Source organism: Chrysochloris asiatica, unplaced genomic scaffold (genome assembly GCF_000296735.1).
Source record: "Chrysochloris asiatica unplaced genomic scaffold, ChrAsi1.0 scaffold00116, whole genome shotgun sequence".
Classification (NCBI taxonomy): domain Eukaryota; kingdom Metazoa; phylum Chordata; class Mammalia; order Afrosoricida; family Chrysochloridae; genus Chrysochloris; species Chrysochloris asiatica.
Window position 1 is genome coordinate 5,989,820 of NW_006408634.1, and position 24,127 is coordinate 6,013,946.

Genomic DNA, 24,127 nt, shown 5'->3' on the forward strand with positions numbered 1-24,127 from the left:
CGGGCTGCCGGTGGCGGCCATGGGGCGGCACGGCGGCGGCGGTGGCGACAGCGGCAAGATCGTGATCAACGTGGGCGGCGTGCGCCATGAGACGTACCGCTCGACGCTGCGCACCCTGCCGGGGACGCGGCTGGCCGGCCTGACGGAGCCCGAGGCGGCGGCGCGCTTCGACTACGATCCGGGCTCCGACGAGTTCTTCTTCGACCGCCACCCGGGTGTCTTCGCATACGTGCTCAATTATTACCGCACGGGCAAGCTGCACTGCCCGGCCGACGTGTGTGGGCCGCTCTTTGAGGAGGAGCTAGGCTTCTGGGGCATCGACGAGACCGACGTGGAGGCCTGCTGCTGGATGACCTACCGCCAGCACCGCGACGCGGAGGAAGCGCTCGACTCCTTCGAGGCACCCGATTCTGCAGGCGCAGCCAACGCTGTTAACGCCGCTGGCGCGCACGACGGTGGCTTGGACGACGAGGCGGGCGTGGGCGGCGGTGGCCTGGACGGCGCGGGCGGCGAGCTCAAGCGCCTGTGCTTCCAGGACGCGGGCGGCGCCGGGGGACCGCCAGGGGGCGCGGGCGGCGCGGGCGGCACGTGGTGGCGGCGCTGGCAGCCCCGCGTATGGGCGCTCTTCGAGGACCCCTACTCGTCGCGGGCCGCCAGGGTGAGCGCGCTCTTGGAGCCTTCCCCCTACCTCTCCTCTCCTCGGGCGATCCCCATTCCCACCCTTAGAATCTCCTGCACTTTGCCTAACCCCGCTTTCCTGGCCATCCTCCCCCCAACCCTGAGCCTTCCTGACACTTAGGAATACTCCCCAGTTCCCGGCAACCCCCAGATTCTCAAAAAACCTGCCCCCAACCTTCGTAATCTCCTCCGGTCACCCCAGATCCTTGGAAAACTCTTCTCCAGCCTGAATCTCCCTGGCTTCGGCTACCATCAACTCCAACCACCACCTATGCCCCTTAAAAGACCATTTCCAACCCTGAGTCTAATAAGTGCCTCAAAACCCCTCCTGGACCACCCCGCCCAAGACCCACAGAAGAGCCATACCCAACCCACAATCACTCAACCATCCTTAATCCCTCGGAAGATATCCCTCTTCCCTCGCCAGTTCTCAAGTATCTGGGGCCCTGTAGAACCCTCCACCCACTTGCCCTAACCCAGTCTCTCAGATTCTCCAAACAATTCCTTGATTTCCCTTTTACCTCTCTCCATCCCCTCCCAGAAGACTCCTTTCTCAAGGTTTGAGTCTTCTAGTGATTTTTGACCCCACCCCCCATCTGTCTCTTCTGTCCTCAAACTCTAAGATGACAACCCCACTCCAACCCAGTTTCCTGGCCCATTCTGAACCCCCAAATGCCAAATGCCTACTCCTGCTGGGTTACTTCCCCTCTCCCTCTCACCATAACACTAAGTCCTAGGGCACCTTCCCTCTGTGTTCAAGCCTCTTCCTACCATCCCATCCCATCCCATCCCATCCCATCCCATCCCATCCCATCCCATCCCATCCCATCCCATCCCAAAGACTTTTCCAGTAAAGCTCCAGACTTATCTCAAGTCCTTCACACTCCTCTAGAAGATCCCTGAACTCCTATAATATGCTTCCCCACCCCCCACCCCCATATGCTCTCCAGAATCCATTCTTCCTCATCCACAGACTCTCCAGGGTTCTCAACTTCCATTTGTAAACTGCACCACCCACTTCCTGCCTCTGGGGTCCTCTCCAGAGCCCCTCAGTGTCATTCCTAATCAATCACGTGATTTCCGTTTCTCTTTCCTTCTGCCCCAGAACTTTCTGTGACCTCAATCCTTAGAACCCCCTTCACATCATAAGCACAAAAACTTCCCCCTCAAAATAACTGCCAGTTCTTTCTAGCCCTCCGCTCAGTCCTGCCCTCCCCTGCCCCTTTCCTCAAGCTCCTCCGGTTCAAAAGCCCTGGACTAAGCCCCTCGGCCTCCCGCACAAAAAAATGAATCAATGAGCCTTCTTAGCATCCTTGAATCTCTAGATTGCCCCTATTATCCGAAGAAGTTTCTTCTGAACGGCTATAACTTCCCAGGCTAAATTACTCCTCCTCTGACGGCCACCCCCAGCCTCCTCCCCTCCCCTGTGACTTTCTCCTTGTCCCTCAGACCTCAGAGGCAACACCTATTGGAGAGAGACAGTTTTAAATGGGGGAAGGGAGAGACTTTGAAAGTCCTTCCCAGATTCCTGGGGTCCCAGACACACAGAGGAGAGGGCCCCAGTTCCCTCCCCCCATCGTGCCGTGTCCTGGGCCGGGAAGGACGTGGAACCGCAGTGCCGCATTCGCGCCGGGGGAGGGATCGAGGGGGAGGGGGGCCCCCCAGAGGCACCGCATAAAGTTTGGTCCCCGGGAAGCGCTGAGTTGGCGAGATTTAGGGTTGGGTGGGGGGAGGTGAGAAAGCTGAGGTGCAGAAGGGAGGTGGCCCTAGATGGCTCCTAAAGCCATTGAGGGAGCCCCCTACCCCATGGTTAGGAGAGCTTTTCATTCCTGTGACCCCAATGAATGATGCTGAGGGCGGGGAGGAGAATGGAAGTGGAGTCTGTGATGGTCAGGGTAGGGATCCGGGACAGCCACAGGGAGGGGGTGTCACTCTATTTACTTCACAAATGTGATTTGAGTATCCACGGGTGAATGCCAAGCGCTTTTTAGTCTCCAAGGGAGGTTGCTTATGAGGGTTGGAAGCTGAGACCAATGCAAAGTGGAGGGTCCGACCCTGGCTGCCCGGTAATCTCGGCTTTCTTTCCTATAGGGACTCCAACCCCTTCAACCCTTCTGCTTTTGAGTCACCTGGGGGAGAGGGGGGAAGGAGTTAAATCAGTCTGACGCTGTCCAGCCTCTGCAGCTGCGCACTGCGGAGGGTGCCTACCCTCCCTTCCTTGCTCTGGGAGGGAGGGAGTTAATTGAGTTCGGCCTGTGGCCGCCAGTCGCGAAGCGGCAACACTGCGGCTGCGCACTGTCTGCTCAGCTTCGGCCAGGAAGGGGTTAAGCCGGTCTCCAGCCGCTGCGGCTGCGCACTGCGGCTGGGGAACTGTCCGTGGTGCTGGTCGCTTTGTGCCCCGCCCCCTGGGCCAGCCGGCCCGCCCCCACTGCAGTGCCGCAGCCTGCGCCGCGCGTCCGGCTCAGAGGGGGCGGGGGAGTACCAGGCATGCGCTCTGCGGCGGCCTCTGGCCTCTTAAAGCCACTGCGGAGAAACCGGGAAGAGGGGCTGAGGGCCCGCGCAGACCCCGGGTCAACCCCCAAGATCCAGGATCCCCGGTGCGACTTGACAGTTGACCCCTGTCTGCTCTGCATCTCTGGTTAAAGTCCAGCCATTCCTCTCACCCAGACCCCGCCCCCTCGCCCCTGTGGAGAAAGGGAATGTGGGAAGGGACAGTGCTGACCCAGGCCCACTCAGATTTCCAGGGTCCGCTCTGCTCTGAACCCCTGACTTAAGGACTAAATACAAACCCCCTCCCTAGGCTTTCTCTCCTCAACCTATCTGATGAAAGCCCCCTTTTTGCCCTCTGACGCCCACTCTTCCCCTCTCTCCTTTACATATCTGCTAAAACCCCCATTTCTTCTCTAGGATCTGGACCCGTTCCCCAGACTTGACCCTGTCCTCTCTCCTTTTCCCACACCATTGTTTGGCAGTACTCTGGTCTGCTGCCCAATCCTGAAATAGCCAAAGCATCTCTCCCTCCCCATTCACTGCACCTCTAATGCCCCCTCCCTGCTCTCCCTGACCCTGTCTTTTTCTCCAGAGCCATAAACCCAGGCCCCTTCCCCATTCTATTGTCCCCTTCACAACTTGCAGTCTTAACCATTCCCCCTTTGCCCTCTTTGGGGCTCTGACCACCTCTCCTATCCTCTGTGGTTCCACTCTGTGCCAACCTTTTCTGGGTGAAGTCCTCATCTGCCTTTTTCCTTTCCTGGGTTCTGAAACTTGGCACCGTCTCCTCCCCAATGCCTTAAACCCCAGCTCCCTCTCTGAGACGTACACCTTGGGGACCCTCCCACAAACTCCTGCCCCCATGCCCTAGTAACACCCCAAACCCTCTTTCTTCTTCCAACTACTTGTACAGGCCCCCTGTACACACTCATGTAACATCATCCTCAGGGTAATCTCATGGAAAATTCAGGTCAGAAGTTTATTCCTTGCCAAAATTACTGTTGCCGTGTGCCTTCGCACAATTCAGACTCATAGCGAATCCCCGTGTGACAGAGTAGAACAGCCCCATTGGGTTTCTTGAGCCATAATCTTGATGGAAGAGTCCTGGTGTGGCACTGTAGGATAAGCACTGGATTGCTAACCACAAGGTTGGCGGTTCAAACCCAGCAGCTGCTCCTCGGAAACCCTACACAGAGTCGTTAAGAGTCGGAACCGACTCCACGGCACTTCACACAACAATCTTCAGGTAAGCAGATGGCCAGATTTATCTCTTGCAGAGCTGCTGGTGAGTTCAGACTGCCAACCTTTCTGTTATTGGCCATTGACCAAGTGAGGCGCAGAGTAAGCCATTTTCAAACTCAGGTTATCTGAATGACTCTTGATGACTTTATGATTCTGCCTCCCCTCATTCCCTCATTCATCCCTTCCCCCAGCTCCAAACTGAGACCCCGAATTTTTGAGACACAGGGTTTGCGGTGGGGGGAGCGCTGTTGTGATTTTTATCTCCCTCCTTCCTAGATCCCACAGCAGAATGCTTGGGCCTTGCCCAGGATCCCCGAGATACAACACAGGGAACAGAAGGGAGCTGGAGCAAGGGGCCAGGAATTGCTGTCTCCAGGGAAGAATATGACCATCTGCTGCCTCTGCTGGGGCCAGCTCCTCTCCCGAGTTGGGGGAAGGGCGAGGGAGAGCTGCTTTCTTTCCTTTCCCTCCCCCTTTGTCAGCTTTGGGGGTGGAGAACAGGATGCAGGAAGAGATGGAGCTAGTAGGGTTGGGACACCTAGAGGTCTGAGTTGGAAGCTGGGAGAAGGGCCCCTGGTAGCCGATGGCAGACCGGAAGTCTAGACCGGTCACCTCTCGCCATTTCTCTGCCCTTCCTGCCCGACAGTATGTGGCCTTTGCCTCGCTGTTCTTCATCCTCATCTCCATCACCACCTTCTGCCTGGAGACCCATGAGGGTTTCATCCACATCAGCAACAAGACGGTGACCCAGGCTTCCCCGATCCCTGGTGCACCGCCGGAGAACATCACCAATGTGGAAGTGGAGACGGAGCCCTTCCTGACCTACGTGGAGGGCGTGTGCGTGATCTGGTTCACCTTCGAGTTCCTCATGCGCATCACTTTCTGCCCGGACAAGGTGGAGTTCCTCAAGAGCAGTCTCAACATCATTGACTGCGTGGCCATCCTGCCCTTCTACCTGGAGGTGGGCCTGTCAGGTCTCAGCTCCAAGGCGGCTAAGGACGTACTGGGCTTCCTGCGGGTGGTCCGCTTCGTGCGAATCCTGCGCATCTTCAAGCTGACGCGCCACTTTGTGGGGCTGCGCGTGCTGGGTCACACACTCCGTGCTAGCACCAATGAGTTCTTGCTCCTCATCATCTTCCTGGCCTTGGGTGTGCTCATCTTCGCCACCATGATCTACTACGCCGAGCGCATTGGCGCAGACCCCGACGACATCCTGGGTTCCAATCACACCTACTTCAAGAACATCCCCATCGGCTTCTGGTGGGCCGTGGTCACCATGACGACACTGGGCTACGGAGACATGTACCCCAAGACGTGGTCGGGGATGCTGGTCGGGGCGCTGTGTGCCCTGGCAGGGGTGCTTACCATTGCCATGCCTGTGCCTGTCATTGTCAACAACTTTGGCATGTACTACTCGCTGGCCATGGCTAAGCAGAAGCTGCCCAAGAAGAAGAACAAACACATCCCCCGACCCCCTCAGCCCGGGTCACCCAACTACTGCCAGCCCGACCCGCCCCCACCGCCCCCACCCCACCCTCATCACGGCAGCGGTGGCATCAGCCCCCCGCCACCTATCACCCCACCTTCCATGGGGGTGACTGTGGCCGGGGCCTACCCGCCGGGTCCCCATACACACCCCGGGCTGCTCAGGGGGGGAGCGGGTGGGCTCGGGATCATGGGCCTGCCTCCTCTGCCGGCCCCTGGGGAGCCTTGCCCTTTGGCTCAGGAAGAAGTGATTGAGATCAACCGGGCAGGTGAGCTTGGACGGGGGGGCGGGTGAGGGTTGGAGGTGGGGGGCACAGGAAGGAGACAGAAGAAGGCAGAGCTGGAGGGGTCTTGGGGGCCCAGCATAAGACAGTTGCTGAGCTTCAGCAAGGTGAGGGTGGTCAGCAACACAGAGGAGACAGATTGAGGAAGAGTGGGGAATAAAGAGATCTCACTGAAAGACAGTCCCAGGGAAGCACAAAATTTGGGTGAAAGACAGTTTGGGGGAGAGGCAGAGGCAGTGATAGGCAGAAAAGTTAGCCAAACCATGAGAAAACCTCAGAGAAACAGACAGAGAGGGATTCCCACAGGAACTTAAGACCCGAGACTGAAGACAGCCACAGTTGGAGAAGAGAACTTGGGTCCGGAGTTTAAAGTTCACAGCCTGAGGACCCGGAAGCCAGAGACAGAAAGATTGTCACAGATGAAAGGGTTGGACTGAAGTGAGGGGTGGTGAGATCCCGAGAGGGTGACTGGCTTCAAACCCAAGAGTCAGAGGTCTGGGCGGATGGGCTCCAAGGGTGAGGCCCAGGGTTACGTGAGTGATGGTCATGGGACCAGCACAGTGGGCTCTACTGGTCATCCAGCTAAGAGACTGAGGAGGGAGTGGGAGTTGGTGTGGTCGGAAGGAGGCTGATGGGGGAAGAAAAGGAATGTGTGTGTGTACACGCACCCCTCCCCCTAAGGGAGTCTGGGCCTCCTAGAGGCCAGAATTTGGGTGTCCAGGAGGAGGAGGGAGAGGCTGGTGGGCCCCACCCCCTGCCTTAAGTAGGTCAAGAGAAGGAGCTGGGCCACCGGCCCCCATCTTGCTCCCTCAGCTGCTGACCCAGTTTCACACCAATTAAAAATAGCAGAGTCAGAGCCTGGGGGACCCCCACTTCCCCCTCCCTCATTTGCCACCTTTTCAACCTTCCCCACTGTGCCCTCTTCAGTGCCCAGTACCCCTGCCTGAGCATCTGCTTCTCAGCCCCTCCAACACCCCTCCGCAGCCCTCGCCCTCCCCTAGGTCTACCCTCCCCAGAACCTCACATGTTCAGTTCACCTCCACCTAACACCCTACCACGGCCTCCTTCCTGGCACCCCAGCTCCCAGCACCTGCCCCAACCACTGCTTCCTACACCTGCCTCTCAACCCAACTCTATCCAATATGGCAATACCCTACCCCAGTGACCCTTCTCAACACTCAACACCTGCCCCCAACCAGCTGTCTCCCATACTCCAGTACCCCACCCCATCCCCCTTCCCAATACTCAACACCTTCCTCTCAGTGATGGCTGCCTCAAACCCCCCAGCTACACCCTCTTAATACTCTCCTCCCAACTCAGCCCCTCCCACCACCCAGTGTCTGCCTCTCCCTGCTGACCACCACCCCAGAACCCTCACACCTCACTCCTTTGTGTCTCCATCTGACCTCACACTGGGGAAGCAGATCCCCGCCCCAATGGGGATCCAGCAGCAGCTGCACTTGCTCATGAGGACTGTCCAGCCATTGACCAGCCCGCCATGTCCCCGGAGGACAAGAGTCCCATCACCCCGGGAAGTCGGGGCCGCTATAGCCGAGACCGAGCCTGTTTCCTCCTCACCGACTACGCCCCGTCCCCTGATGGCTCCATCCGAAAAGGTGAGGTGCTCTCCACCGGGCCCCTGAGACACCCTCCCTCTCTCCCCGACCTAGGGGAGGAAGGTGAGGGTGATGGGGGAGGAGGTGCTGGACTTGCCTATCACCTGGTCCCAAACTGCCTCCCTCCCAGTGCCCAGCCCCCCAAGTATCCTCACCACTGACCCTTCACCTGTCTTTATTCCATCTCCATCTCCCCTGACCCACCCTGGACCCTCTGGCCTCTTCCCCCACCCCCAGCCACCGGTGCTCCCCCACTGCCCCCCCCAGACTGGCGTAAGCCAGGGCCCCCCAGCTTCTTGCCCGACCTGAACGCCAACGCCGCGGCCTGGATATCCCCCTAGTGGACGAACCCCCTTCCCCCCGGGGTAAGTAGTCCCCCCTCTGATCCCCCTCCCTCGGACTCCTCCTTCCCTCCTGACTAACCCATTTGAGAACTGGCAGACCACACTGACCGAGATACCCTCCCACTCACTGTGAACAGCTCCCCCCAGCTAACCCCCCAACACTGCCCCCACCCCTGCCTTCCCCAGGACTTGTGATACCCCTCACTAACCCCCGTGAACTAACCCCAACCCTCCCATACCTTGTGCCTGACCCCCCCCATGCCTCTCCCTCACGACTGACCCCAACCTCACCCCCATTCACATCTTTCCCTGGCTCTGCCCTTGGTGTTCTAATCCAAAAAGGAAAATGGGGTGCACACCCAGGACACTCTTGTGGATGCATGATGGGGTGAGGGAGACTCAGCTATCAGCCCATCTTTAGCTAGTACAGCTAGCTTTGACAGCGCCCTGTGTCCCAGGTGTGTAGGGTAGGGAGACATAGGGTTTCAACAAAGAACAAAATCCACACTTGCCTCCGTGTCCCCAAGAGCTCCCAGGTTGGTTGTGAGGCAGGCAGCAACCTGTTGTCATTCAGTTGATTGGGACTACTTGTGAGCCTATAGGACAAGGTTGGACTGCTCCAAAGGGTTTCCAAGACTTTCTGTCAAGAAGCGAACGATGGGTTTGAACCGCCAACCTTCCAGTTAACAGCCAAGTGTTTAACCACTGTGCCACCAGGGCTCCTGGACACAGTCTTAGACACTCCCTAAACCAGTTGCCATAGCGTCATGGTGATCCCATTAGTGCCAGAGTAGAACTGTGCTCCACAGGGTTTCCAGTTGCTGAATTTTTGGAAGTAGATGACCAGGCCTTTCTTCCGAGGTACCCCTGAGTGAACTTGAACTGCCAACCTTTTGGTTTGTGGCCAGGTGTCTGTAAACCAGGGACTCCAGACAGAGGTGGCAGATGCTGCAATCAAGGTAGCCCATGCATCTGGGTGGGAATGAGGGAGCATCAGGAAAGGATGGAGGAGTTGGTACTGAAGGATGCAGAAGAAGAGAAAGGGATCCTATTAGGCAGGAAAGATAGTAATGAGCAGAGGGAATGAGGGAGGAGAGCTGGGTCAGGCAGTGGGAGAGGAGCAGTTCAGCACCAGGCATGGAAACACAGACCTCTCTTAGGCTAGGCTGGAGACTGGGGTGAGGCTTTATGGCAGGGGTAGGGAACATGCGAATTTGACCAGTTATATTTTTGTTGTTAAGTGCTGCTGAGTTGATTCCAACCCATAGCGACCCTGTATAGGGTTTGCAAGGAGTGACTGGTGAACTTGAACCAGCGACCTTGCAGTTCAAACAGCTTTGCAGTCTGGTGCATTAACCCACAGCGCCACACCAGGACTCCTGACCAAATATAGCAGGCTAATTATGAAGCTGATAATTTTGTATGGCCCACGAATGGCGAATGGTGTTATAAATTTTGGCCGTAAAATGGTTTTTCCCTGCTTTATGGGAAGACAAGGCCAGAGACCAGGACTAGGTTTTTGAGTACAGAAAGGCGGGGATGGGCCAGAGAAGGGGGTACAGGAGAATTGGGGGTTGGGGCTGCTGATGACTGTGTGGAGGGGAGAGAAAAGAGTGAAGAGACATTTAGTGTCATCCGGCAAACACTTAGCAGGTGCTAGCAGTTAACATATCTTCTGTAAGCTTCAAATCTAGGTGACCTCCTAGCTCCTTTCATCTATCCACTTAATCCGTCATCTATCTGTCCATCATCCACCCAGCTAGCAGCCAGCCGTATCCATCTGCCATCCATCCATCCGCTAAGAATCAGGCCACAATTCCACTGGAGCTTTGGCAGCGAACTGCCTCCCTTCATAGAGTTTATCTTATAAAATAGATCAGCCAGCTATGGCCAATGTTGTAAATAATGCTTTCTCAAACGCAGTCACTCCCATACAAGGGTAGAGTGGATTAGTTGCCACAACAACCAAATAGCAAATAGTTACTGAAAAAGTTTTTCAACCCTTGCTTGGAGGAAGTAGAAAATCAACAAGTTACAAAACCCAACACAAAACAAGATAATTGGCCACTTCAGGTAAGGGGGTCAGTGAAGGCCTCTTTGAGAAGGTGAAACCTGAAGAGGGCCAGCCAGGCAGAAGAAGACAGCATGTGCAAAGGTCCTGAGGTGGGATGGGCTTGGTTCAAGAAACAGTGAGGATATGGAGCCAAATGGACAATGAGAGAGGACTGAGGGAAAGCTGATAAGGGGCTTTCGGGCCATGACAAGGGGGCCAGACTTTTTTAAAAATGTGATGGAAAACTCCCACCATTCTTTAACAAACATTTGAGGAATCATCCTTAAAGAGAGACATGCACCCTAAAGGGTCATCCTAGTGGGATTTGGGGAGCTTCCAAGGCTGACCTCACCTGAATCTCCTTGCTGCCTAGAAATTCAGGGAGGGCCACCCAGCAGACAGATTGACTAGAGAACATAGGCTCCCAAAGGGACTGCTTGGTGCCTAGCACTCCCTGTTGTACCCACCCCTCCTCCATCTTCATGTCCATTGCCCCTCCCCATCCCTACTCTCCTCTCCATGCTTGGATCCAATCCCGGATCATCCTTGTTTCCCAACCCCAGGTCTGGGTGGACCCTCTGTGGGATGGGGGTCGAGTGGGGGTGGGAAGGAGCTTGGGAACCTGGGTAAGGAAGGATTTGGGGGATGAGGGGGTGGAGGTGGGGAATTGGATGAGAGGGGGAATGTCCCTGCTTCGTTTGCCTAAGATGCCAAAATCCATTCATTGAACTCAAATACTGGCTGGAGCTGATGGGGCTGACTGAGTCATTTGTCCATTCAATATCCTGGTTCCTTTTCCTTGCCCCCTCTCCATCTCACATCTCCCTTTCTTCTGGCCCATCTCTCCCCTATACCCCTTCTCCCACCGTGGTCTCTCCCTCCTGACACATTCTGCCCCCTTTCTGATCCTCTTCTCAATCTTCCTCTAACTCCCTCCTTCCCCCACCTGACATTCATCCCACTTCCTCCCTCCCCTCCCAGCCACCTCGGAAGCTCCTTTCATATTTGATGTTTCTGGCCGCCCTGCCCCGCCCCCCCCCCCATTTCACTGCTCCCCTCTCCTGTAAAACACCAGTGAGGAGGAAGTGGTCCTGGCATTTTCTCCACCCCCCCAAATCGTGAGGATGTTTTGGGGAGAACCCTAACCCCCTTCCCTTCCGCCGTGACTCTGTGTATTTCTGTCCCCAGCTCTTGTCACCGCCTGAGACCTCGCGAGACCCTCGGTTTCCCCCTTCCCCCCTTCCCCCAGGTTAGCAATTGGGATTGGCTGGGAGGGGGTCTCCCCCCAAGATCCTGGGTTTCTTATTCTCCCAGGACCTTTCCTGGGGCCAAGGCACCCTTAACACTCACTACCTAGACTCCTCTAGAATGTCCCTAGAGACACATTCACCTAGAGCTCACATGATCTATCTGCACCAACATCAGAGTACCCATCAGAGTTCTCAAAGCCTTCATGAACCCTTGAAGATAACCCCTTAGGACTTTCTGGATAACCCTTGTCTCCTTCCCCTCAGTGTTCATAATAATCCCATTTAAGATCCCCCACAGACCCCACCGCCCACCTTCCCTCTCTTCCCTGCACCTCAGCTCTCCCAACTGCACCCCAATCCCCCAAGCACTCCACTGGCTGCTCCCCCTACATGCATCCCACCCCAAGATCCACCCTAGCACCCAGAGCTTCCTGCCCATGCGCCCCCCATTTCCGCCCTGCTACCCTCCACCTTTCTGCCTCAGAGAGGGCCAATCGGGAGGGGGGGGGAATGGGCTGCTGGAGGGGGGAGGGGGGGCTCGGTGGTGCCACCCTGCCTCCTAACCCGAAGTCTCTTACCCCTCCCCAATGTCTTAACCTTTTTTGTTGATGCTGGCTGACTCTGGAATTTGTCCACCTCTCTCTCTTTCTCCATCTCCTTGGTCCGGCTGTCTCTGCTTCTTTCCGTCTCTCTTTGGTTGTGTCTTGCCCTGCCCTCCATTTCTCTGTATGTTTCTCATCTTTCTGTCTCTGCTTTGTCTTGGGGTCTCTCTGTCATATCCTCTTTTCCTGTCTCCCCCCTCCTTTTTCTCTCTCACCTTCTCTGAATTTCTCTTGCCCTGTCTCTTGCCTTTTCTGTTTCTTGTCACTCTACCTCCTGTCTTGTCCCTCTTTTCTTGGGGGTCTCTCCTTGTCTGTCCTATCCTCCCCTCACCCCCCTTGCTCCACACGTTCTCCCTTTGTTTCTGTCCCGCCCCTCCTCCCCCCAGGTTACGAGAAATCCCGCAGCCTGAGCAGCATCGCGGGCCTGAGTGGGGTGTCCCTGCGCCTTGCGCCCCTTGCCACGCCCCCTGGCTCTCCCCGGGCCACCCGCCGCGCCCCCCCAACCCTGCCCTCCATCCTCTAGCGCTCCCCTCCCCCCTGTGGGGGGACTCGGGGGTGACCAGGAAGAAGGTCAAAGGAGCTGGGGGTGGGGGGTGGGGGAAAAGGGTTTTTTTTTTAAAAAAAAAATCAAAAGTCATTAATAATATGCAAACGAGACGAAGATGCCAGCAGACGCCCCCGGGCCCCTCACCTCCCACCTGGACCCCCAGGATGGAGGGGGAGGGGCCAGAGCCCGTCCCCCCAACTATTCCCCCACCCCCCCAAATAAAACCTTCTCAGGTCTCCATGAGCCATAGGACACCCTCCCTCCCTCCCATCAACTCGTGTAAATATGTCCAAATGATGCCAGATACATCTTGGGGCATCTCCCACGGAAACACACTGCATGCCTCCCTCCCTCAGCGGGGACCCTTCCCTCCACCACAGCAATAAGCCGCCAGGGGCTGCATGCCACGCACTGGAGGGTAGGGGCACTCTGGGAAGGGGGCTAAGGCTTTCCACCCTCCACCCCAGGTTAGAACAAGCCAGCAGGTGTGGATTGAAACCAACCAACAAAAACCTGGAACTATGGGGGCGGGAAGACAGTCCCTCCAAGTCCAAGGAGCTGAGCTGAGGTGCGAGGAGCGGAAGGCTCAGGGTGGGCTATAGACAGCCTCTCCCTCAGCCTCTTGGAGGGTCTCTCGGGTGAATGTCACCTTCCTCTTCCCCCCTCCCCCCAGGGGTCTGCTCGCCTTTTGCTGCATGGACTCAGACCTTGCACCCCAGAATTTCTGGGGGGATTTGGCCGTAGCACACAAGATCTCCCAACCCCCAGATTCCTAGGACATGAGACCTGCATCCCACACCCTCCCAGGACTTAGTCTCTGCACACAAGATCCCTCCCATCACTGTCTCTCCAACAACCCAGACTTGATCTAGCTCTTAAGCTCATTTGGGATGCTCCAAATCCTAACCCTCAACTCTTCACACTAATGGACACCCCCAAATCCCTTCACCGATACCCCTTAACCCCTAACATCAGATTCCTATGCTAAAATTCCCAAAATAGACGCAACCTGAGCAATTCCAGGGAACCAGAGTCTCGAGGGCACGCCCTCTTTCTCATGTCCCGCCCCTCCCCCGGTCCAATTTCCTTGAGTGACGCCCAAGTGGTAATTTATTCACGGACACCAGTGCTTCCTAGGGGTCGTATTTGTATCCCTGTCAAGGTTTTAGGCGAACATTTATTTTTTTAAGTGTATTTTGCACGTAAGCCTGGAAGTCCAGGAAATTGCTGCTGGGCTCGGTTCCCATTTTTGTTAGAAATGTTTTTCATTTAAAGCAGTCCGCAAGTGGTCTTTGAGGCTGTACCGGAATGTAAGAACATATCAGATGACCCGCACCTGGCTGATAACCCCAGCCCACCTTTTCCCTTTTCCCTTTTCCCCTCTGCCGCTCTCGCGCGGGTGGAAAACCATTTCTCACGTCTCGTCTCCCTTCCTGGCTCACGGATGCGCTACCTCCCCCAAGCCCAGAGACCACATCGGTCCCAGAATCCTTAGCGAGGCCCCCCTTTTGGAGCTGGGGGCCACAGAATTAGCAACCTCTTTCCCCCTGCTCCCTGGCCTCAGGAACCCCTATCCTAGAGGGCTGTGGGTGTCACTGGCCACGATTCTTGATACAACGATTCCTATGCAAGGGGCATTTTGAGCGCCCCCATCCTTCCCCCGGACCCTAAGCCCTGGTGAATAAGGGGTGAGGGGGGGCGGGTTCGGGTGGGAGCGGGGAGGGGGCGGGGCAAAGGGCTAGGGGCATCAGGGTATGGGTGGGTGGGACTGATTCTATTGCCAAAGGGTTCAATTTATTCAAAAGCCCCCAGCTTCCCCAGACCCTCACGAAAGCCGAACGGGGCGGGGAGAGGGGAGTGAGGGTCTTTTCCAAAGGGTACTGACCTCTTCCCAAAGTCTCCCCGCTGCTCGCCAACCTGCCATTTACCCAGCTTTTTAGTTCAGCTTTTTAAAAATAACCACCGTCATTATAAACGTCCAAAAAGTGAATCTCCGCCCCCAAGTCAACAGTGTGGGATTCGGGGAGGGAGAGAAAGTTAAAGGGACAACCTCAAAGTCCCGCTCCCCTTTTACCCCCGGCCGCCAGGGTGCCCGCAACTACACGCATGCGCTGCATGACGCGCCCCCACACGCATGTCGCGCCCCTCCTGCGCTCCGGGAACGCACGGATACGGGGCTGGGAGCGGGGCGATTGGGGAAGAATGAATTGGGGAGGGGGTCTTCCAGAGCTCAGCGGCTCCCACTTCCCAACACAAACAGCAATAAGTTTCTCTCACTCGAAAGTGGGCGGGGCGGGCCTGGCCTGTCGTTGTGGGGGGGAGTGGCAAGGGGGCGCTCTCAGGGATGGGGGCGGGGGTCCGGAGTCAGTGTGGGGAAGGGAGGTCTGCAAATCGTCCAACTCTGGTGCTAACGGCGGGTCTTCTCAGCCCACCCCAGGGCAGGAGGGAGGGGTCATGATGTGCCCTCCCCCAAGCCTTCCCCACGCCCACCTTGGGTGCATGAATCGCCCAATGCAGAAGCTACCGCATGTCATCACCCCTCCCCAAAGAAAAAGTGTCATGCCCCTGCCCCACCCGCCCTCTCACTCCTCACCAAAATAAAAAGTTTCCTTTTCATTTAAAGGTGACTGTGTCTTCAGGGAAGGGTTTCGGATTGGGACTGGGAGTTTGGGAGTGGACCGAGGGGGCAGGTCTTACATGTGGACATTGGTCATTCAGACATCGCCCGGATAGTTGCCTCAGTTACTCTGACGGTACAGATACTGATAACTCTGAGATTACAAATTCTTCATTTGAGGAGCAGACCTGGGGCCCCGGGGCTTGTTCAGGGACTGAGGGCTCGAGTTTTAACCCTAATTCTATCTCATCACACAGGCTCCAATTCAGAAACCCCATGGGACAGAGTACAACTGTCCCATAGGGTTTCTAACTTTTGAAATCTTTGTGGAAGTAGATCTCTAGATCTTTCCTTAATCAAGGCCACTGGATGGTTTGAACCTCCAGTCCATCAGTGCTATCGAGTTGGTTCCGACCCATAGCGACTCTATATAGCGTTTCCAAGGAGCGGATGGTGAGCTTGAACTGCTAACCTTGCAGTCCAGCGCATTAACCCACACCAGCCTGTCAGCAGCTGAGAACCCAACCACAGCTCTCCAAGGTTACCAGCTAAACAATTCTGGGCACATTATATCATCTCTCTCTACCTTAGTCTCCTCTCTCAGGTGATCAAGTCTGTCTAGCTGAAACATCCCTGGGTTCAAACCCTGTTCCCATTTTCAGGAGCTGTTGTGTTCTTAGGCAGGTCACTCAACTTCTCTGGACCCATTTTGACTATTCTGAAATGACACGGCAGTGGAAAGCAATGCCCTCAACCTCATGGGGTTGTAGGGAGGGCTGGAACATGCCCACCCCCATGAGTTGAGCACAGGTATTCTCAACAGACAGGCACGATTATGCTGTTTCGTTGCAAAGGTGCAGCACTGCCCAGCCTTGCTGCTCCAGCCTGTTTCCTAGTCTATAAATTGGAGGGAGTTCCTGGGAAACTGGGCTCTTATACCATACGTTCAAGCAAACCATGCATGTCATACGTTTGTGGATTTTTTTCTTTTCCCCCAATCTGCACTCCTCCCTCAAGTATGTTTCCTAATGTGTGTTATGTAGGTGTGCTTTATGCAAACACGGATGGTTATTTCACAGCAAGCACCTGGTGCACAGGTGGTCTCATACACTGGAGGAGCTGGGTGGGTAAGCACTAGCAGCCAATTCCCACGCACCGAGTCCACCATCCCCACAACCAGAGGCTTTGAAAACAATCACAGGCAGGCTGAAGGGACCAGTTGGGGGTGGCGTTTATTTCTCTGTCAGAGCCTGAGGATGGGACGGCATGGGAGACTGCCCCAGTGACCCTGCCCTTGATCACACAGGAAGAGAGGGTGGGCAGGGAAGAGGGACCCCTCCTCCTGTCTCTTTGCTAGTGTCAGGATGATGGAGCCTGGGGATCAGCTGCTGCACCAAGAAGTTCAGGGATAGGAACAACGGAAACGGAGTAGGAGTTAAGAAGAGTGGGTAAGTAGAGAAGAGAGAGCCATCAGGAGGCAGTGGGAGGGAGAGACTCCTAGAAACTGAGATCAAACAAAGAAAGAGCAACAGAGAGGAGCAGGGATCTGGAACTCGAGGAAGTGGGGTGAGGACAATGGGAGGTTGCTGGTGGGCTGAAAATGACTCACAGTGAAAATGACCACATGTAACAGCCCCACGGGATTCCTAGACTGTACTGTTTACAGAAGGAGAGCGCCAGGCCTTTCTCCCTGGAGTGCTGGGTAGGTTCAAGCCACCAGTCTTTCCATTTACAGCGCTTAACTCCTGTACCACCAGATATGACCATTTGCCTTTGAACTGATTCTGACTCACAGCTACCCTGAAGGGCACAGTAGAACTGCCCCGTAGAGACTGTTAGGCTGTGAGCTCTATGGGAACAGATCACTGTCAGGTCTTTTGTCTTGTGACGAGTGGGTTCCAACCTGTGGCCAGGCCAGGTGCGTGACCACCACTGCACCACCAGGGAGACACATGCAGAAGGCTATGGGGGCTGGGGAACCTGGAGTGTGCAGTGCTGGGGGAGGGACAGGGAAGCTCATGGTGCCCTCCCTAATATCAGAAACAATGGATGTGTCCCAGGAAGCACAAAGTCCCAGTCCTTGCCTCACCAGCCAGCCCCACTCCTTTGGGCTTGGGGGTCGGTTGATGGGGGTCTCAGAGGGCTCAGGGTGGGGGGCAGTATGTGCTGCACTGCCAGAGAGTGACAGCAGCTCCAAAGTGCAAGAAGCCAGAGGGCTGGGTTTAGGGCCAGATGTGCCCACAGAGCCAGGAGAAAAAGAGGGGCCCTGGCCTGTCCAGTTAACAAGGCAGGGGTCAATGGGGCGGCGCCTGCATTGGACCATCCGGCTCTGGGGGCGGGGCCCCAGACCCTGGCTCCACCTCCTCAGCCTCTTCATCCGATGCCACGCCCTCCTCCAGGCGGAAGACCTGTCGCACGGTGCGGGTGGTAAACGTGAGAGGGCCACGTCTGTGGGAGGAAAGACCAGGAAACTGAGATGAACTAGGATGAAGGGGCAGCCTGAGATAGATGTGGACAGAGAGTGGAGGGCAGAGAGACAGGATGGAGACAGGGGCACACAGGGAAAGAGGAGACGGACAGAGAAATGGAATGGAGGTAAACACAGCTCCTCATTTCTGGCTCTCCTGCAATACACCCCACTTGTCCGCTGCCCCATGTCACTCCTGTGAGCCCGCAGCCTCTTGCATCCCTGGGTTTATGGAGAGAGGGCGCTGCCCACTTATCAGGGTTTATGTGGGGCAGCCATACCGGAGTCGGTTCCTCAGTGTGGTCACTTCTCGGTTCATAGACTCAGCCGACTCAGTAACGTCTTCTAGCTCCCGCTGCAGCCTCCGGCGGCCTGCCTGAGCCCGTGAGGCCTCCTCTTCAGCCTCCTCCAGCTGCCGCTTCAGCTGTTTCAGCCGGAGGTTCCCCTTCTCCAGCTTGAGAGGAGGAGGGGAGAGGTCCAGTGAATCCAGGCCATCTTCCTGCCCTGTCCCTCCTGAACCCTGACTCTGTCCCATTCTTTACTCTCCACTCAGACCTTAGTTTTTAGAGTGATGTGCTGTATACAGGATGATGCAACTTAATCAACCCGACCCATGTTTTTGGCTGTTCCTGACTCCACCACACTGTGTGAGACACAGGAGAAGGAGGGATCTGTTCTCCTGTCTTGAGTTTCAATTCAACCGGTGCCTGAGGGTTTCTCTACACCCAGAGCTGCTCCTGCCTCTCCTCCACTCACAGCCCTTTTATGGCTCTGAAAAACAAGGTCTCACTTTTGGCCATTATCTTCACCTCATAAATGCACCAACCTGAACAACTTCCCTGAGACTGGGCCATCTCTCTCCAGGAGGACAGATAAGCATGATAAGACTTCTGACCTCACTTCTTATCATTCAATACTCCACCTCACTCTCTTTGGTCGCTCAGGTGTGCTTTTTGCTCCAAACTCACCAAAGTTTATTTCCGTATCCTAAGGCCACTGCACTTGCTCTTCCCTCTGCCTGGATTTTTCTCACCTTTCAGGTGTTAGAGGGGTCTTCCTAGGCCTGGGTCACCCACCCCCAGTATAAAGATGATCCCTCAATCCTCTGCATCTGCTTCTCCCTTCACACACTTTTAAAATGATCTTCACAGCCTTTATCATAACCTACCCATTTTAAAACAAACAAACGGGTTCACTGTGTCTTTTCTTTTGCTGAAAACGTGAGCTCCGTTCAAGCAGTGACATCCTGTTTCTCATTCACAGCTGTATGTCTTATCCTAGAACACTCCTGGAATACACTGAGTACTCGCTAACAATAGGATGCATGGCATTTACGGTATAGCTGAGCTTTTAAGGGCACAGGTCCTCTGTCTGGAATCAGATAGCCAGGCTCTGTCACCTACTCACTTTGAGAAAATTACATCTCCTTTTAAAAATTTCATCCTCTTACTTATAAAATGATCCTGATGAGAAAAAGGACTCTAATAATTTACGGCCGTATTTTTAACAAGCAGCTAGCACAATGCTTGGGACAGAGTAACTGCTCAATAAATAATTAACAACACAGACTCTTGAGGCCAGAGTGCTGGAACTGAACCCTGGTTCCACTCCTTACTAGTAAAATAATTTTGAGCAATGTTATTTCACCTCTCTGTGCCTCAGTTTCCTCACCAGAATAAGAAGGAAAATAAAAGTACCTATCCTACAGGGTTGTAAAAGTGTTACATGAATTATACAGTATTCTTTAGTGCAGTAGTTGGTACACAGCATTCATTGTATATTCATATTGCTGTTATTTTAGGCCTAGGTCTAGCCTCTGGGTGGGGCGGTTTAACATCTACCCTCATGCTGGCTGCCTCAACTCCAAACTAGGGCTTTTGCCTTTCTAAATTTCAGAAATGGAAAGTCATTTCTCACCTACTGCTGATGCTCCAAACCATAAGATAATATTTACACTTAGTTACAGTCCGGCATCTATTTGCTGCCTCTTACGACGGGCAGGAGTTTACTATCTCCAGAGAATGTCCAGGCTATTTCTTGGTCAGCGATCCTACTTTCCCATGGCTTCTCTCCTGATAATGTCAGCTGCTTACCTGGTCCCGGAGCTGGTCAGCCACTCTCCGCTCTTCCTCCACCTGGAGCACCACCTCTTTGAGCCGCTTCTCAGCTCTGCGCACCAGCTTGCCTGACAAGATACGCTCCCTGAAGAGGGGTGAAACGCAAGATCAGGAGAGGTGGTCCCTTGGGGTTCTGACCCCCAACCCCGGCATTGTCCAGTGGCTGCTCTGCACATGAACTGGCCTCAGCTCTCCTCCCCATCTCTGACTAGTTCCCACAATCCACTCAGGCCAGAACTGGTACCCAGGCTTTCTTCTCCAGGGTGTCTACATCCTTGTCTTCATGTTGATGGACACAGATGCTTTCTGAGGATCAGACCCACGTTGCGCCAGGTTTTGGAGATGGCTATGTGTGGGTGTAATGCTTGGACAAAGTGCAACCATTCTGCACCCAAGGGAATGGCAAAGACAGTGACTCAGAGCCCTGACATCTTTCAGTTGTCCAATTGTGGACACCTTGTCATGGGAGAAAAAGAAAATGCTGTTTTGTGATACATGGGGGATTTTACAACTGCTCACACCATGAGGTGGAATCTATGTCTCCAATCCCTTGAATCTGACCTGGTCACATGATTTGTTTCACTAAGTAAGTAGGTGGCAGCAGCAGTGACAAGACATCACTTCTGAAGTGAGATCTCGTGAAGCCTCTTCCATTGTCCTCACTCACAGAGGAACGCTACATAATCTGCCATGGGAACAATCTGGGCTAGCCAGCTAAAGGATGAGCAGTCACATGGCGCCGTGACCTGGATGTCCCTGGCAAGGCCTTGGACGGATGAGAGTCTAGCTCAGATCAGCAACTCTATCTAGGTGATCACAAAGACCCATCATGAGCCTCACCAAGCTCAGGTCAGCAGAACCTACCCACAAGCCCAGAGACTCATGAGCAATAATAAAGCGTGGCTGATTAATAATAAAGCCACTAAATTTTAGGATGGTTTTTCTTATACAGCTATAGCCAACATACATTTGTTTCAATCAGATTTGTAGTGGTGATATGATTACTTGCAGCTCAAAGGTACTGTTGTTGTTGTTAAGTGCCATCGAGTTGGTTCCGACCCATAGTAATCCTGTATAGGGTTTCTGAGGAGCAGCTGGTGAGCTTGAACCACTGAGCTTGTGGTTCTAATCGACTTTGCAGTCCTGTGTACTGACCCACAGCACCACACCAGGACTCCTCAAAGGTACTATGCCATGTATAAAGATGAAGTGTCTTAACCAACCCAACCCACGTCTTTAACTCTTCCTCACTCCATAATCTGTGAGAGGCAATGGAGACAACAGGGTCTCTGCAGAAAGACATGCAGAACCCTAGATGCCTAAATGGTAGAGGAAGTCAGCTAACATTAATATCATGATACCTTTTCGATGTTTCTACACCTAGGGCTTCGAATGTTGTTCTTCTCCCACCTACCTGCTCTCCTGCTCTAGCTGTTCCTCAGCCTGGGTCAGCTTCGATTCGAGGGCAGCAATGAGCATCTTCTGACGGGCTCGGGTTCCAGCGTCCTCCTCACCCAGACGCCCCCGCAGCTCCTGAATCTGTCGCTCCAGCTGCTGCCGCCCACTCTCAGCCTTGGCTGAGAAACTGCGCTCAGCTGACAACTCCGTGGTCAGCGACTCTACCTGTCACAGGTAGGAAAGGCAGGAGGCGTTGTGGAGTTCAGGGGGAAGGCAGCAGGTTCAATCCCGGCACCTCCCAGAATTAGATAAGTTGATGATTGTTAAATACAGAGAATTAATTGATGGACACCAAACATTCATCAACTGCCAACTTATCTTTGCAGTGATGGACTTATCATCACCGACAGCCCTGGGGTTTAACCTTCTGGATCTTTTTTTCCCCCTTTCCTGCCTATTTTAATAAATTCACAAGACTATCACAAACTTGTTTAAAGGCTATAAATTCTGACTGTGAATGAGTCTACTCAAGGGTTATCACACTTTGGTTTGCACCCAGATCATCTGGGGAGCTTGTGACAAAAACGCACACTCTCTGGTCCCACCCACCAGAGCTTCTGATTCAGCAGGTCAGGAGCAGGGCTCATGAATCCGCATTTTTATACCGGTGGCTCCAATACCAGTGGTATGCAGATCATTTTGAGAAACCTTAGCTCCATACACAGTGGCTACTACATTGAGAATGTGTAAATCCGCTCCTAACAATAGTCTCCTGTTTATTTATTCCGCTTGCCGTACTCTGAGCGAGGCCCCGTGCTGGGGACACGGAAATGAGTCAGACCCAGTCTGATTCATACTTCATTTCCTTTTATCCTCACAGGAACACATTCAAGGAGTGATTAGCCTATCTTTTTCTTTTTATTGTAAAATAAAACAGAGGCGTAGAAAGAGAGAGAGAATAAAGTACAAAACAGCATCCCTGCAGATGGTGGGATGGAGCCCCGAGGTAGTGCAGACGGTGAGGTACTCTACTCATAGCAAGTGGTTGGTGGTTTGGACCAACCCAGAGGGGCTTCAGAAGAGAGGCTGATTTTGTTCCTGAAAAGTCACAGAGTTGAAAACTCTAAGGAGCAATTGTACGCCGCACCCATGGGCTCACCACGAGTTGCCAACTAACGGCGGTGCAGACAGTGAAAACATATGGAATGATTTGTACAAAGGACAGGGTTACACATGAGACATACTTGGGGAAATCCAGATGGAGAGAAACGAGACAGGTCCAGTGGCCCGGGCTCTTAACAGACATAATGAACACAAATGAAGGGGAGGGGGAAGAACTGTGGACTTCACAGAGACTCAAAAGACATACAGGTCTGTGGGGCTTAATGTCCACAGCACGTTCTGTGAAAGAGGACGTTCTGATATGTCTCTAGGTATGTCTGTCTCTCTATTTGATACATACATATCAAAGTAACCCCTGTGCAAGCTGCTCCGTCTCTCTGTTAACAACAGAAGCTCAGTTTACAAAGCTGTGCCTACAACTGGCTGCCTCTGGGCACACTGTGCTCTCAGATTAGCCTTAGGGAGTCTGGTGGGTATCGGAAGCCCCGAGGGATGGAGTGCAGTGGAGTGGCTGCCATCGGTTCTGCAGGTTGGCCAGGTGGTGCATATGCCAGGGATTGGGGCTGCAAGTTTGGCTGCAGGAGTCATGGGAACTGAGCACTGACCACCACAGTGTAGCAAACTCAAGGCTGGCCCTGCCTCCTGGTGCCCTTCCAAACAAGCTCCTCCTTCCTGCTCCAGAGAAGTATCTGCGCTCGGACGTTGTTGTCCCAAACCCACGTCATGCAGTGCACACCTGTATGTGATTTTTGCTGTATAGTGCAGTTGTATGTGATTGTTGTATAGTGCACACCTGTATGTGATTTTTTAAGCGGGGAAGGTTAAACTATGCCAGTTAATCAGTTGCCTTTGAAATCAGTTCTGACTCATGCCTGACCCTGGGTGTGTCAGAGTAGACCTGTGCTCCATATGGTGTGTTTTTTAGAAACGGCCAAGCCACTCTTTCCTTCAAGATGCCTCTGAGTGGACTCGAACAGTCAACCTTTCAATTCGCAGCCAGTACATTCACCATTCAGGAACTCCAAACATACACTAGACCACCAAACTGAAAACCAAACCCACTGTGGATTCTGACCCCCAGCCAACGACCCTGTGGGACAGAGCAGAACTACTCCTTAGAGTTTACGGCAGCAGACAGCCGTATAGTTCTCCCTGAGGGCTGGAGGGCTTGAACCACCAACCTTGAGGCTAGCAACCCAATGCTTAACCCATGGTGCCACCAGGATTTCTTAATTAAAATGCCAGGTAGCAGTAAATGATGGCAGGGGTGGTGGTAAGAGGAGGGAGACAAAGCACAGCAGAGAGAGCAGGTGCCTTAACAGGGTGGGGACAGGGAAGAAGTTAGGGTTGGGCTGCGGGACGTGTGTTCTAGAAGGCGGAACAGCAAGTGGACGGGCTTCAGGGAACAGTGAGGAGGAGGCTGGTGTGCCCAAAGCAGAGTGAGCTAGAGGGGAGGGCTGAGTGTGGATTGGGGAGCTAGCCAGGGGTCAGAATGTGGTCCCTGTAGGTGAGAGGGGTCTTCCACACTGAGGGGAGCAGCTTCATCTTGGATTATGACACCTCCGCTCCCTCTGGTCCAGGGGCTCCTCCAGTGCTAAGACCAGGTGTCTCTGCTCTGGAAAGACCCTGGCAGTCTCAGGGTGTGCACTTGAGGTATTAATCTCAAAAGATGTCCCTGACAACATTAGTAAAATGACAGACACAGGTTTCTCTCTGGGTAAGCACTGGTCCCTCTGTGGGAGGCTCAGCAAACATCACTTCAACCGAGAAGCCCTCCTTGATAGCAGTCCCTTCTGTGCTCCCAAAGGGCTTTGT

At 54.2% G+C, this 24,127-nt stretch overlaps 2 protein-coding genes across 2 annotated transcripts in view; one reads left to right on the forward strand and one right to left on the reverse strand.

The window, feature by feature from the left end:
• Positions 1–11,498, forward strand: part of KCNC3 (potassium voltage-gated channel, Shaw-related subfamily, member 3) — an 11,745-nt gene extending 247 nt beyond the window's left edge. The window contains exons 2-6 of the mRNA XM_006868385.1: positions 1–658; positions 5,057–6,164; positions 7,604–7,795; positions 8,033–8,160; positions 11,381–11,498. Coding sequence (XP_006868447.1) covers positions 1–658; positions 5,057–6,164; positions 7,604–7,795; positions 8,033–8,136 — 2,062 coding nt within the window. The 3' untranslated portion in view covers positions 8,137–8,160; positions 11,381–11,498. The remainder of the gene's footprint in view (positions 659–5,056; positions 6,165–7,603; positions 7,796–8,032; positions 8,161–11,380) is intronic.
• A 6,004-nt stretch (positions 11,499–17,502) lies between these two features.
• The window catches only part of MYH14 (myosin, heavy chain 14, non-muscle), a 92,456-nt gene continuing 85,831 nt past the window's right edge, over positions 17,503–24,127 (reverse strand). The window contains exons 38-41 of the mRNA XM_006868386.1: positions 21,207–21,415; positions 19,769–19,877; positions 17,957–18,129; positions 17,503–17,656 (exon numbers count right to left, since the gene is read on the reverse strand). Of these exons, the coding sequence (XP_006868448.1) occupies positions 17,503–17,656; positions 17,957–18,129; positions 19,769–19,877; positions 21,207–21,415 (645 nt within the window). The remainder of the gene's footprint in view (positions 17,657–17,956; positions 18,130–19,768; positions 19,878–21,206; positions 21,416–24,127) is intronic.